The 16811-nt window shown below is 31.7% G+C and overlaps 1 protein-coding gene across 1 annotated transcript in view; it reads left to right on the top strand.

The window, feature by feature from the left end:
- The window catches only part of LOC113376889 (plexin-B), a 114155-nt gene that overhangs the window by 43526 nt on the left and 53818 nt on the right, over nucleotides 1-16811 (top strand). The window contains 3 exon segments of the mRNA XM_026616979.1: nucleotides 9558-9908; nucleotides 10033-10929; nucleotides 11151-11324. Of these exon segments, the coding sequence (XP_026472764.1) occupies nucleotides 9612-9908; nucleotides 10033-10929; nucleotides 11151-11324 (1368 nt within the window). The 5' untranslated portion in view covers nucleotides 9558-9611.

Raw genomic sequence — 16811 nt, 5'->3', positions numbered from 1 at the left:
GAAGAAGCTCCGTACATAGCACATAACAATTATATAAAGTGGCATTCGACAATAAAACTTATATTAATACCTTTTACAATATTTAGTTACTATAGTCATTTATAGTTTTCGCGAAAGAAACTTATGGGCTGTTGAACGATAACCGCGCTAATCGAGTACCCACAATTTTACCTCCTCGTAGCATGTATACCGCGTTTCCAGAGCAACGTGTTATAAGCGAGTTGACTGTATATCGTTTCCAACAAATAATATACAAATACTGTTTTATTAAAATTTGTTGTTCTGTAATATATCAATTTTTCTAATGAGGAGAACCTCAAGTTTACTCTTCTGGGATTTTGATGAAACTGCATGGTGATAACGTGGATATTCAAAACGAACAATTTAAAATATTATAGGCCTATGAGAAGTGGTTGAATTATAAAAATTAAGAATTTGCAAAATAAAGTATTTTATATTGATATGGCTTGGTAGTTAAGTGAGTTTAGACGCTTGCTGCTACTTTTTAAACTCGGATTCATAAATAAGAGAGTTAATGATCGGGTTCATGAAGTTAAGGGGCACAACTAGTGTAAAATTTAAAAAAAATCGATTTTTCAATTTTTCCATATTTCGATAGGTTATACTTTTAAAAATAACATACAAAAATTTTAAATCGATATCTTAAATAGTTTTTGAGTCACAGCCATTTAAAGAGTAACGATAGAGAGAGAACGAAATAATAACGATCATTTACTCAAAAACAAATGATCCGATAACTATCAAATTTTTTTTACATGTTCTATATTTAGTTCTCCGTAAAATGAACTATTTGATCGGATCATAAATCGAATTTTGGCAGTCCAAAAACGACCAAAATTTTCGGTAAAATTCGACTTTTTTTTAAAAAACACGCCGTCATTTTGTCAATTTTTTATTTTTTTCCTTTATCGTAAATCATTTTATAGACAATACTTTTTTATATATTATTTTTTTCTTCAAACATTTTACTATGTATTCTTAAAACATGTATAAATATATTCCTAAAATTTTGAAATAATATTAATTTATATAATTATATAATTATATAATATAATTAATATAATATATAATTTTTGAAATATAAATTCCCAAAAATCACCTTTTTTTTAGGCGGTTACACTAGTTGTGCCCCTTAAGGTAATTATTGAAATGAAGGTTTAAGTAGCCCTGTTATTTAACAATTGTTTCAATATAGAGTAATACTGTTTAATAATTAGATTTAATAAAAGGACATTTCACTCAGCTTGTTCGAATATCTTCCATCTGCGCGAGAAGGTGAGAATATTTATACGCGCGAACTACAAACGCAAATAATCACGTACGGGCTGTCGGCACCAAACACAACGTGCTTATGGTTTGGGTTTGTTATTATAAATTGTATATACAGCATCATTAATATAATATAAATTCTAACGTAGAGGTGCCAATGAGTCAAACTAACACTATTTACTTTCATTTGTTCGTTTCATCGTTTTATTGCATACACATCTTTTGTGGCTAGAAGTACGTGACAAAATAACGCGTATGCATATTATAATGTAGTGAATACTTATTACAAATATAGAGAATGTTCTACATGCATATATGGCAAAGCTAATTACTTGGACTAAATATGGAAATAAACCACACATTTCTAGTTTTTTTGCCCTCCTCGTCTTCCTATTTTACATAATTTTAATGATCAAAAATTTTGAGAAATAATATTTGAAAGCAGTGAACATTTTTCTGTGATATTGATAGCAAAATTAAATTATATAACGTAGGGCAGGGCATAAAGGTCCAATATGACTTCGGTAATTATATAGTCTAAATTAAATGAACTACACCAAAACACATAACTATCGTATCAAAAAAACAACTATCGAACTATCTTCAGTAAAATTCTCAGGTGATTCCTAGTTATGGAAATATGTTTTTTTTACAATTTTTCTATAATTTGCGTTTTTTACCCCATTAGCGGGGTAAAATAGGGACAGCCAGAGGATAAACAGATCCAATGTCTTATTTTTAATTTTAAAGGGATTTTACGAAATTATAGCTACATTATTTTACCAATGTGAAATGAAAATTAAATTGACACATTTTTGGTTCATGTAAAATTTATTTTATTAACTAAATTTACTTTTTTATTTACTGTTTTTTTTTATTGTTTACACCCTTTCCAATGTACATGTTAACTTGGTTCTTTTTACCCCACCCACATTTAAGCTTTTATAGAAGCTATATAAAATTAATTGTCGAATCTAACTTAAAAATAAAAACACATCTTATAAAACAATTAAATAAGGAATATGTAGAAATTATATTCAGGTACCGTAAACTGTTAATAAATAAAAATGCTCGAAACCATAAAAACTATGAACGAAAAAAATACTTTTGTTTTGAATATTGATAAAGATCGTATATTTCTTGATATCATCTTTAGAATAGTGTTGTTAAAAAAAATCTATACTTACCTTGTATTTGACATAATGATGGTAGACCCTTTTGCCCGCGGATCTTTAAGCCCCAATATTATGAAGAGATATTAATTAACAGGACTTCTTGTAAAAACAAACACTATTTAAGAATTTTTAGATTTTAATTTAATTTACTTATTTAAGTATTCAATGCTAATGTTTAATCAATAATTGTTGGCGATTAAATCTTTACCAATCTTCAATCCTTTTTGCCTGTACCTACAGAAAGGGTCGGTGTATAAGAGTTTTGATATTGATGTTGGTTTTGGTATACTAAACTTATCACTTCCTTTAATATGGCATCTGGTATATAATTTAGTGCTAATATCTTATTAATTTCTTTTTACATAATAGTTCTCAATATTTAATTATTTATTGACATGTTTTATGTCTTTGACATGTAACATATTTGTTACATGTTAAAATGTATGAAGTCGGATTGTTTCTTATAATTATTTCACGACATTTTAAATTAGTAATGGTACACTCATTTAGTTAGCACTTCAACTGTACTAACTTTTTTTAAGTAAACTTTTTCTCATCACTAATTTCACTTTCAGATCAAGTTTCAATTTTCATCGCCGAAGTATGATTTTAATAGTGACTTAACATTGTACATTGTTGAATATTCTGCATATATTTTGTAGTGCGAAATATGTCAGTTTGTTATTTATGGAGCCGTTGGCACGTTTTAGTAATTGCGAGCATTACAGAAACACGTCAATGGGTTGTCTCGATTCGATATAAGCAGCATGTTTCGCTTGCTAAAATGAATTATTACTTGAATTTTTATAGCAAGACGTTAAAAATTTTCAAGTTACTCGCAAAATCGGCTATAAATATTATTTTATATTCAGCTGCTTCTTCTTTTATTGCCTTCTTGTGAAAATATTTGTTTCGAGTACAATTTACTACCAAGTATAATAAATCTTAGATAATAATTACAATTTTTTTATATTGTGGACTCAACTTAAAATATGTGCTCATTAGTAATTTTTAGTTTGATAAATGGCACCATCGCAAAAAAAACGGAAATGATTTTTTTTATATATGTATATTTACGTTTTAAACGTTTCCTAACATTTTGGCATACCAAAGAAAAATTAGTTATAATTCTTAAACTTATACTCATCTTATAAATGGGCGAAGTCCCATTCGTCCTTTCTCTTTCCATAGAACGCAGGTCAATTAGCACCTCTTTTGGAAATCTGTCTCTGGCGTTCCAAGCAGCTCCTATGTGTGTGTGTATGTATGTATGTGCGGATACAAATTTGGGATTAGGGATCAACCGATTTGAATAATTCAGGCAAAGGCAGTTTCAGCCGTTACGAAGATACTGGGAAAATAGTGCGAAAAATCGTAATTCAGTTTTTGAGATAACGGAGCGTCCGATTTGAATTATTCAATAAACGTTTTAATTGGATTGACGCAATAAAGAACTGATGAAAATTTTGGGAAGACAGGTGTAGCGGTTTTGTAGATCCAATAAAAAAGTAAAAAAATGCTATTTGGAAATCAAAAATGATGATTAGACATCAAATTATCTGATAATCAATTTATCCGTTAGACTGCAACAAGTTTCACAGTTTTCAGAAATAAAATTTTTCAAAGTTTAAAAAAAATTAAACCTTTTCTTTAAAAAAATTAATTTTTGGTACGTGAAGTTCCAGCAACTTGCCTTAAGGCACGATACCAAGCACCACCAGTTATCCTGAATATCTCGAGAGTCTCAAGAAAATAGACGATTCAAAATGTAGAAATATTTTTCGCACGGGGAAACAAAGCGCCATCGCCATCGCCATTGCAAACGCGCGTTATTGCATTACAGATAGAGGAAATATTTCCAACGTTGTGGCCATAAACGTCATTCGCTACGAACAATGATTGCTTATCATATACAATAATAGTATAATTATTTATGGGTTGAATACTTCGCAGATATTGCGCATATGTCGGCAGTCGCAACTTGTAAACTATTTACTTGTGATAATAATAATATATTCCGTAATAGTATTTTGATTGTAATTGCGCCTTTGAACTCCGCTTTACAATTAAATTTCTCGACATACTGTAGTGGATACAGAAATTGAAGACATTGCTAAGCATATATAAGGGAATTAATATTTGTTCATATATTTCGCATCCCACAAGGAAGAGACTCAGCTCAAAATTAGACTAAACTTGAACTCTGAAAATAGTCATACTTTTATTAATTTCCCGTAGGGCAAGTTATAGTAATCGCAAAAAAATCGAAAATGAAAATTTTTATATATCTTTACGTTTCAGAACTTTCTGAACATTTTGGCATACCCTAGAAAAAAGTAAGTTTTTGTCAAAATTATAGTTTCTCAAAAATCTAATTTGATAGAGTAAATTTTTTTCAAAAATGTTAATCTTTTTTTAAAAAAAATAATTTTTGGTACGGGAAGTTCCAGCAATTTGCTTTTATTTTTAAAAGTTTTTATTATTAAATTAACTATAATAAAAATATAGAAAAATGACAAGTTTAAATTGAATTGTATTCAAAATTCAATAAATGAATATGAACTAATAATAAGTTTTGCTCTATTGCACAACATTTTAACATCTCATTGCATAATATATAATAATCGTAATTTTTTTTGCATATCTTTATGTTTTAAAGGTTTTTGAACATTCTGGCATACTAATTTTTTTATTTTTTTCAGATTTTCGAAATTTGTCAGAATCATCAAAAAAATTCAATGTTTTTATAAATTCTCAAAATTTCAACAATTTCAAAATTTAAAAAAAAATCTTTTTTTTAAATATATCGAAAATCAATATCGCATTTTATTGAAATTTTAAAATTTAGAGAAGTTCTAAAAGTAAAACTAAAACTAAAACTTTGGAGAATTTAAAGTTCACTTATACTTGAAATGAGTAATTTTAACTTTGCAATTCACTTTCAAAATGTCATATATAGACCTCAGTATCAATCATTCCGAACTCGAATCGGTTAGGTTTTTTTTATACATATTTCTTGTAAAGATATATAAAGGTCGTCGTTGATCGTCGCCCAAATATAAGCACTTATAGATATTAGATCTATAAAATACGAATTATGGAATTTACAGTATATATAATATTTATTTGATAATATTCAATATATTTGTTATTAATTATTGATCAATTTTTAATTGATTATTCATTATTTTTATACCTCTAATAACCTATTTGGAAAGTTTGAGTCTGTGAAGCACAATGGCATGCACTCTAGTACTATTTTGGCTCGTGTCACTTTTCTTTTAACTTAAATTTTTTATTTGTTTATTCTTTTAGTTGATTTAGACATAAATCATTATTAATTTCGATTTAAACGTTCAGATCACGCATTTTACAGTTGTGCAGCACCAATTATATACTTGTATATCGAACTTACTTTTTCTATTCTCTCCAAATTTGCCTCAAAAATCCATAATGCGGCGTGGAGGATAGTGTTGTAAAAATATAAAGCGTCAGAGGTTCAATATACATATTCATGTGTAAGGCCTTAAATGTGGAACAAGTTCTGATATATCTAGGCTTTGCATGCGCGAATAAATCATTATTTGAGAATTTCCGCTAAAAAGAGACTCGCAAAGTTGTCTTACGAGTGTGTATTTATTCTCGACGCATGTATATTGCAAATTTTAAACATATCAGAGTGTATGATATATCGCCTATTCTCGACACCAAACGTAATATTTATTTATTGGCTCGGCTTTGCGGCGCAGCAGCGCCAATGTTTATTTTCGATTATCCTGCCTTTCCACCCTCTCATATCCATCTAAGTAAACAGAAGGGCTATGTATAATCATGTATAGCTCGGCGAGGACCTTATTGTGCTATTACCGCAAGGTATCGATATATATATATATATATATATATATATATAAAAGACTTACTAGCATACCACCCTGTGTAATCGTGTATAGCTCGGCGAGGCATTTATAGTTATATATTTATAATATTATGGAAAAAAACTGATTTTGATAGGATTTTTTTATGTTTTAAAGATCAATTTTAGTTTTGTAATTTCGAGATTCTTTTTGACGCCGAACCAATTACCATGTGCAGTTGCTGCATTGTTCGTTGCTATATTTATTTGTTTATTTATCAATTTCCCGTAGGGTAATGATCGCAAAAAAAATGAAAATGAACATTTTTGTATATCTTTACGTTTCAAAGGGTTTTGAGCATTTTGGCATTTTAGAAAAAATGGATGTGTGTATATGTGTGCGGATACAAATATTCGTCAACAATTTGAATTACAATTTGAATAATTGAAATTCAAATTCAAAATCATTCGATTCATATTAATGGAGATACGTACTAATTAGTTTTTGGCAAAGGTAGGTTCAACCGTTTTGAAGATACTACGGGACAAAAAGTGCCAAAAATGATAATATAGTTTTTGAGAGAACGGAGTGTTCGAAATGAAGAACTGATTAAATTTTTGGGAAGGCAGGTCAACCTGTTTCTATTCCCATATATACTATATGTGTACTTTTGTTACGTAGTTATAGAATTTATTAAAACTCTCCTTCGATAATTCATCTGTGGACTGTATTAAACACTGATTTGTTTGTATATTATGTATTTGTTGCAGTTTTAATTACAATCACTGATTTGTTACTAAGTTATAATGAAAGAAGATATGTTTATTTTTATTGGTTACTTACATGTTGTTAAGCGGACTTTACTTTTAGAAGTGAACAACTAGTTAAATTAAAACACTCCGCTACCCCCTCTACCAGGGGTAGTAACCATTCCGTGTAAAGCTTAATGCCCTGAAGTTTTGTCACCTTCATGGCCAATATAATAAAACGAAAAGACGTTCGAACAATATGGGATCCAAAAACTTACTTAACTTAAATTATGTCAGTCAAATAATATATTTAAAATTCTTAATCTACTAATCAATATGACTTCGATTCGATTACGTTAGCGTAATCAGACGCCCTATCCGATGTTTGCAGCCTCAAATTAGTTTAGGAATTCTCATTCAGTACGATTTGGTACCGATTGCGTAAACATGCGTTCTCTCACCACTTAATTGACCATGTTTTCAGCGACCGAGTATATTGCTGGATTAGAATGTTTATTAATACATATAATACGAAACTATCGAGGCGATATTAGATTATTTTTGTAATAAAAAAGACGTTTGAAATTAATAATACTATTGGCGTTAATAAAAAAATGAATGAGAAGTGCTATGGTATGCTATATATATTATTCTCCATGAAAGTTTTTCTTATTATGTGTAGATTATGATTTACATTCATTGGGCTATCAGTGATCTGTATTTTATATTAATTTGAGTAAATTTCAATAGAAACATGGTATTTATATATAGAATTTCATACTTCTGCAGAATCAGCATGTCTTGAATACAAACTTTTGACATTTTTGTGAAATATTATACTAATTTTAATAGTGTCACTACTTCATTAGCGACGGTGGTAATGATTGTTTTTACTTTTATATAAACTGTTCAGATGACTCATTTTCTACTTAGAATTCCCATATAAAATCACAGCTTTGGCATATGTTCAAGTCAGATCCAATGTTGATTTACCATATGGCTTTTACTCTTCGAATTCCTTATGCGAACATGATTTGATAAGAAGTACAATGACTACAATGTTCACAGTAGATAATTTCACTGTATTTTAAATATAAACCGCGAACATAATCTAGAAATTGCAAACAGCTGCAAATTATCACATTGTTTACTTTATGATAATTGTGGACTGACCGACTTGTGACCTATTCGCTACATATATTGTCAGCTGTCAACAAATATTGGAAATGATTCATTTCCTGTAAAAGTATATTATTGTGCAAACCGTCGAAAGAGATAATAGTTTTATCTACATAATTGTTTTCTCTTGTTGCGCTATAAAAGATGGAGATAAATGATGACACCATTAAACTCGTCAGTTTATTCAATTATAGATTTACGATGTGTAGAGCAATGCACAATGCACAGACGACTTATTAAATGAAGCTCGGTGTGCTGGCTCGTTAAACGAATGAAATCCGTTCGTTCATAAAGGACGCGTTCATAAATGAATATTGATTGCTGTGCTTATTGTTCGGATGTTACCAGCCCTTCTTGCTGGTCCTTAGTAGCTTACGGACAGCTTTTGATAGCCGCTCATATTCAACGGGCCAGTCAGTCTTCTGAAAGCGCGAACACAATAAGCCTCGACCTCAACCACAATTTCGGAATTGACATGCTATTTAAGAGAATTGTGGGATGGTATTAGGTGTTACATGGCTATATTCGCCTTTCACACCAATCTCAAATGTTACTAAATGTACTTCAACTTTACTTCAACGTTATGCAAACGGATGAATTGAAAGTGCTATCATGTTCATCAACATTTTATATCATGTATAATTATACTGATATTTACATTATCAAATGCGTAATTTTTGACAGTATTACTTCGATGCTGAAAGTAATCAATAATTAATTAAAATTAGTCATAAACGGTTGTAATTACTATTTTCCAATTATAATTACTTTAACTTGTGTTATTTCACAATAAGCGAAATCTTTTCTGAAGAAAAACCAAATTATATACTTGCCAGAAACGATTATGGCAAATTATATGCATTTATAAAATGATATAATGAAAATGATTTTATAATAACTATTAGTTGTATAATAACTATTATTGTATGCTTTCAATCGATAGCCATAGTATTAATCACTATGAGTTTGGGTTTCTTTTGGCGTGTAGGCTGAAGGGGTTGTACCTTCCAATGCCTTAACGTTGTTTCCATTACAGCCTTATATTAAAAGTTGGCTTGATTTATTTGCATAATTACTCTGTGCGAAGTTGATAGATATCGATAGAGTTACGCCTAATTAACAGTTGACATTACATACCTTTTCGAATAAGATCGAAGACATTGGCCTGTTCATGTTTTCTGAATTAAACATAACGCTTATTTATAGCGCCTCTAAGTAAATTTACACACACATATTCATACATATTTAATATAATGTAATATAACATATATTAAAATAGATATTTATATTTGAATTCTTTTTTTTTTCAGTGAGCGCTACGATGCCCGTCGTGGTGGAGTCGTATAGCGGTTAGTAGCACGGCAATGCCGGGCATTGTCCGGTGCGGGTCCCGCGGGGCTCGGCCCTCCCTTCCTGGGCGGCTGCTGCTGATGCTGACATCATGTCTTCTGTACAAATTAGCCTCTGCAGCTATGCCGCCTCCGGTACCTCCCGCCCTTCCACCTGATGTGGTGGCGCGCTACCCGTTGGCACGCGGCCGATTCACGCATCTCGCCACGGATCCCAGCACGGGGCGTCTTTATGCCGGCGCTACTAACCTACTGTTGCAATTATCGCCGGATCTTCGTCCAGAACGTAGTGCAGTCACTGGACCTCTACAAGTAAGTTGCATCTTGAACTGTCTTTATTGTATATATGAGCATGTGTCAGTATATATTTTTGAAATAGGTCTCATTAAAAACAACGTATTAATCTTAATAAGTGACTATTTATCATTTTTTATAGGATTCCCCACTATGTCATGCCGAAGGCTGCGAAGATCCGACTCTGACATCTCTACGCAATAATACCAACAAGTTGCTTGTGGTTGATACGGGTTCACGCACTTTGATCGCATGTGGCAGTTTGCGACAGGGTGCTTGCAACAAACACCGCTTGGCCGACATTTCGTCTAAGCCAGAATTTATACCGATCAACATTGCGGCGAATGACGAAAGGGCCTCTACGTATGCGTATATTGGACCGGAACGATACACTCCTTGGGGAGGTTCAGATGTTCTGTATGTTGGAACCACGTTTACTAACAATGGTGAATATCGTCATGATGTGCCTGCGATCGCCAGTCGGAATCTCTTCACACTGGACTTTGCAGAATTGTCCTTTTCAAAACAATCGCTTGTGCAAATCGATGTGAAATACCGCGATCATTTCTTAGTGCAATACGTGTATGGTTTCAATGCGAGCGATCATGCATACTTTGTCATCGTGCAGAAACAATCGCATCTGCCCGGCAATGAAGAACTTGGTTATGTTACTCGTTTATCTCGGACTTGTGTCAGTGACGCAAATTATGATAGTTACACGGAAGTTACGTTACAGTGTGCGGTCGGTGCGGTTGATTATAATCTGGCACAAGATGCCAAAGTGACTCCTGCGGGCCCTGATCTGGCTGCCTCGCTGGGCATCAATACAGGGCAACATGTTTTAGTCGCTGCGTTTCGGCCATCGCGCGGTATTACGGCGGAACCGCAGGATAAATCGGCGGTCTGTGTTTACAGCTTGAAGGAAATCGAAGACAAATTTAACGAAAATATACATATGTGTTTCAATGGCAGCATAAAATACCGAAATATGGGTTACGTATCAGGGCCCATACTTGATGGAAAATGCCCATCCGCCGGGGTTAGTATATCATGCAGTCTATATCTCTTAATACATAATTTTTTTACTCGAACATCATGTTATTCTTTACATACAATGTTTATGTTTTGATTTCATAGTGGAAGGTATTCATAATTATCGAAATTTAACTTTAAATTTTCATATTCATATAATCTTAGATATAAGAGCATATCATATATAATGAAAAACCTCAACTTATTAGATATAATTTATTTTTTTAGAGCGGCAACGTGCAAAACTTTTGCGAAGTTGGTTTGAAGATCAGTGGTATAAGTCCTATAAAGGACGAAGCTTACTTAGATTTTCCCAATGCTTCTATTACTTCTGTAACGACGGCCAACACCGGTCGGCACACTATGGCTTTTCTTGGTACATCTGATGGACAGCTGAAAAAGGTAAGCACGAGTTATAAATATTAGTGTCTGTCCCCTCTGTATATGGCACGTGACTTTTCTCATATAAGGACGTTGTCTTGTATATATATATATATATAGAATAGAATAGAATAGAATAGAACTTTTAGAATAGAAAGTTCTATATATATATATATATATATATATATATATTTACTTTACATTTGGAAAGGGCGTAACTTTTTGAAAAAAAATATATATTATATATGGTGTATGTGTTTTGATTCGTATATGCTTACTATAATATTTTATATTATTTTGATCGTCAGAATTTTTGAGTTATGTATCAGAATGACGGGAATTTTTAAACGTGATTTTTTTTATATCTATTTTGCAACATAAAATTTAGTGTATAGAAATCATGCAGATCCATCGCACCGCTTGTGCGTTGTATTTTTTTGGCGGAGTTCTATTATTTGTATTGTACATATGAAAATGGTCCGTGATGAATTCATATATACACAGAGGTGTATGTACGCCGATAACTCCCTGATAAAACTGAGCGCATCCAGCGGTGAACATTTTGTTCCCGTTGCGTTTTGTTAACGTGAGAAAGACATGAAATCTATATATCAGCAGCTCTCACTGTTATTGGTAACGAATGACATATTTTACTCGTTTTTCGTAGTCCACACTCCCACGAGCATTTCGATGTGTGCGCTCGTGACATGTACTGGGGTTTCGTATATACATTTTTAGTGAGTGTATGTACCAATATACTCATCAGTACATTGAAGTTTCAACGATATCCCTCGTATCGCAAAAATAAGTATTCTGAGACCGAGACTGTCAGCGTATCTAACAAAACCCCGTCGTGTCTCCTGCTCAATTTGTCGCAAAATATTCATTTAATATATTATCTATTTTCTAAATATTACTGTTTACTATGCTTTCTAATATAATTTACTTTTATTTTCTATGCAGTAAATACTCAGTTTCATCGTTCTTTACTCCTGCATAGTAAGCAATAAATATATGAAATGCGACGTTATGAGTTTTGGCCACAACTTTTAAAGTTTTACGTATAAGCTCACTCGCGGTAAATGCTTAGAGCGACTGGACTTAAATCAGAGATTCTGGGTTCTATCTCGCTTCGAGAAGCCTGATGTCAAGCAGTAGTGACATACGTTTTTACTTGGAAATATAGACAGCAATATGTTTCCAGTGAAAATAGCCCTCATCCGGCATTGCTGCATCAATAAAGTATTCGACTTATTATCGAAATTGTTATAATAAAATTTATCCAATAGAGATGAGGCAACTGTTTGGGTTGACACCTGTAAAACCGACGTAGAAATAAGTCAAATTAGCCCAAAAGCTTATAGGGCTCTGCTTAGAAGTTCTGATTGCTGTTCAAAAACAATAAAAGAAAAAAACGTATAAGTTGTATTGCTTTGTCATAATTCTTTAGAAATTTTCTGCATCTGTTTTAGCTTTCTGAAGGGTTCAAATCTTGCCATCAGATGCTTCTTTCAATCAGTGCGTAGCCTAAGATAATACAAGACTTTACAATTACTACTTCTTCTAATAATACAAAATGTTTTACTTAGTTGGAATCGAGAATTTATCAATAAATATCTTTTAGGATAATTTGGATTGGAGATTTGAATTTTTTTTTGAGATACACGTAATTAATTCGTCATTCGTCGAACATTATTTTATTATTAACGTACTATTAGGCCTGTTGCATCATGTTTTGAGCAGACTATCTGAATATTTGATGCGTTCTCTCTCCTTGCCGAATATTGATGACCTGTATATTATTGACGTATTGAAGCCGGTTGGTTGTGCGATATTAACATAAATGACTTTTTATTTGGGACTGTCAATCCGTTTCGAGAGTGGCGAATAATCTTGATGGCATAAGTAGCCTGCGCTCGGCTGACTGCCGACCGGTAACATTATCCCGGAGCCCGAAGAATGACGTGTTAAGAATATGTCATACATAATCCGTGGGGAGTGATATACAACGTTCACTGTCTGTTGTTTTACAAAACATGTCATTCTACGTTTTCAGATCTATTTCAAAAGTACCACATCACTCCGCTGCCTATTACGTTATACATATATTACTGGAAAGTCTGTGTCACACAAATCCTATTTATGTGGCGGGTTGAAATATATGTGAGAATGAAGGGTTACGACTTCTCGCCTTCGCGAGCTTTACACTTGGCATTTTTATTTTGTCAACAGCTAAGACGTTATTTATAGGATCGCTATTATTACAAACTGATATTACCTTGTTTACTTTCCGATATTCTAAAAGCGATGCTTTTGCCATACAATGGAAGGGTATCTTCGAAATTCTGAATATTACTATCTTCGGGACGTCTGAAACACTTAAAAACTCCTCGTAAATTTGTTGCTTATGCGCATTTTCCATTACGCTCGTATTCGGCCAACTTTTATAATTTTGCAAAACATCGATATCAACATTATTTTGAAAATATCTTAAGAAAAAATCGTTTGTAACATTATTCAAGTTCCTATGATTGAAGTTCATATAAATGTTCCTGAAATATTTAGTATCATTACAAATTATATTTCATATATATATAAGTACTATAACAATTTATTTTTAACCCTAATTTTTCGATGCAATATTGAAATTTAATTGAAGGATTTATTTAGCAGTTTTGTTTTCTGTTTTAATTTTTGCAATTTAATTCTCTCCCCAGCAGATATTGCCTTGTTTATTATGTATAATTAGCATTATATCGAAGCTCAAGAGTACGCTGCTTCATAATTATTATTCAATAATGATGCAAACTAAAGTGTTCCGTATTATTTTCCCATAAACGCATACACACATAGATACACACACACACATATATATATATATAATAATAATAATATATAAAATAAATTTTTGAAAGAAATTCATGTTTGTTATTGATGTTATGCCCGATTATTAGACTTTGTTAATACATATGTCAACATCAAATTCAGAATCATACATATATATATATATATATATATATATATATATATATATATATATATATATATATCAAATCTTTGTATGAAGAATATAAATTAAAACTAGTTGTATCATTAGAAATTTTAGTAATATAATATTTTTATCAAAATCGTATTCCACAATTTTCTAATAAGCACAACTTTCCTACATCAGTTTTCTCTGCATTTTGATGATTGGCACTATTGGACAGTAGCAAAGATAATAAACATTTCTGTTTTAAGTAGAAATAAATCCCAGTTTAATCTTCTAAGGCTACTATTGTGTATTTTCAATTGAATCAAAATGTATTCTTGTAACTATAATAGTGATGTGTTTGTCACAAGAGAGATTTAAGAGCATCAAACAATTATTCTATATTACTATTTTTAATATTACTTTCATATTTTCAAATCCCATTGAATATAAATGTTGACACCGTATCATACTACTCCTATACTCCGCGTAGGACTTGTTTACACCCTTATGCAAATAATATCTTTTCAATCCATCAGATCTGAAGCTTCATACATATACATGTTCGCGAACTGAAGCGTTCAGTCTCAAAGAGATTTTTGTGATATTGTCAATCCTCATGTATATACATAGATTATTACACATCCGCATTGTAAATTCATAAATCCATGGGCTTCCATACCGAGTTACGTTCATTTCAAGAATAAGCTTTATCTCTGAAAGTTGCTCACTTTGAGATATTTCTAGCATAATTGCTCTTCCTAGTTGTATGAGATAGATACAAACTATAATAAAAGAAAACTTTTTATCAAACTCTTTTTTTAACAAAAATACTATTGAATGAAAACATTAGCTTATAGATTTCTGCTTCTAGCTTCTAATTATCTTATAGTCTAAACTTACGACAAACTTAGGTCAATGGCGCAGTGTAGATGGCCTAAAGAATACATGCAAAAGTTTGCCTATAATGGATCAAGGGAAAAGAGATCTATTGCATCTACTAATTTTTTTATAGCTCTTAAAGTAATATAATAATAAATAAACAAAATAAAAATTATCCTGTAATGGAAAAACGTTCGAAGAAAATGGTATAATTTATAAACCTACTTATTAAAATGGTAGCACATATCGTATGATTCAAGATACAGGTGCTCACACGTGTCGAATACTTACAATTAATTAGACATAAAGCATACCGTTACAAGTCAATGGTACCTGCGCATAGTTACATATACATACTGGAAATAGTGAAATAAATGTTCTAAGTTTATAGCAAAGATGTTAAAGAAATAAACTTAAATAAATAATGTGGTTCTATTGCCGGTAAATAGCATCACTATAACTTCATCCTTTATCACTTTATTAATAATGAGTATATAAACAGTATATAATTTTTGTATGTTTTTCGTAAATTTTTAATATATTTTTACGTTTCGAATGTTTCTGAAAACTTTGAAATACTTTAGAAAAAACGGATGTATGTGCGGATACAAATTTTCGTCCACGATTTTGTGAACTCGGATCGTGAACGGATGTCCGATTTTAATGATTCAAAAACCATTTTATTTATATTAACGAATTGAAGAACTGCTTAGATCTTTGGGAAGGCAGGTCTAGCGACAAAAATGATCATTAGACATATGCACATCATATTTGATAGAGATTTTAATAACAAGTACCAATTTTGTTTACATTCCTGTGGGTTTCGTACCAATTCGTTGAACTAGGAAAAAAGTTCAAAATTTTCAAAACAAATTAAAATAAAAAATATTTCAAATTTTTGAAAAAAAGTTCAATTTTTCCAAAAATGTCAAAATTCTCAAAAATCAATTTTTTTCACAGTTTTCAAAAAATTTGAAAGCTTTTTTAAACATTGGAATTTTTGGTACGGGAGCTAGCAAAATGCCATGCTCCACTAGTTAAAATATGTTAAAATGCAAATGTTAAAATATTTCTTATATAGAATGTTCAATTAGCAATTTGTTCTCGGAGTTTTCTTAAACTCTTTGTGCAAATAATTACCCAATTTCCATATATGTTTCATATAGGTTTTCCTTTTACCTTCGGTATAAGACCGCTGCAGCGTAATGTGTTCCAAGTCTAATGTAAGCTGTATACGTACTCAGACACTTTGTCATCTGCATCCATTGCTCAAAATTCCCGTACAATACGTCCCATCGGCTGCTGGTGGTGGGCAAAGCGGGCGCCACGCCGTTTCTACTTCATAGTAGCTTAACAGCTAATTTAGCGGATCTCAAATGTTTTCGCAATTCGCTGGACCACCTACTACTTCAGAATGAAATCTACCGGCAGCGCCATAAATCAAGTTTAGATATAACGAGATTCTATTTCTGGGTCGGCTCTACTGAACAAACCCTAGTAGTTACAGCTAGCCGCCGACTTATGAAGATAAATATGATTCTTCGTCATCGTGCGTTCACGAATGTGAATGCTTTATTTTGCGCCTTGCCTCATGAACTCGACTGCTCATTATCGAGTGTTGTTGTTACAAATGTTCAATCGTATTTCATCGAACT

Source organism: Ctenocephalides felis, unplaced genomic scaffold, assembly GCF_003426905.1.
Source record: "Ctenocephalides felis isolate EL2017-DRISC unplaced genomic scaffold, ASM342690v1 CF-g0.4_SCAFFOLD_01886, whole genome shotgun sequence".
Lineage (NCBI taxonomy): Eukaryota > Metazoa > Arthropoda > Insecta > Siphonaptera > Pulicidae > Ctenocephalides > Ctenocephalides felis.
This window is presented reverse-complemented; position numbering and strand designations above follow the sequence as displayed.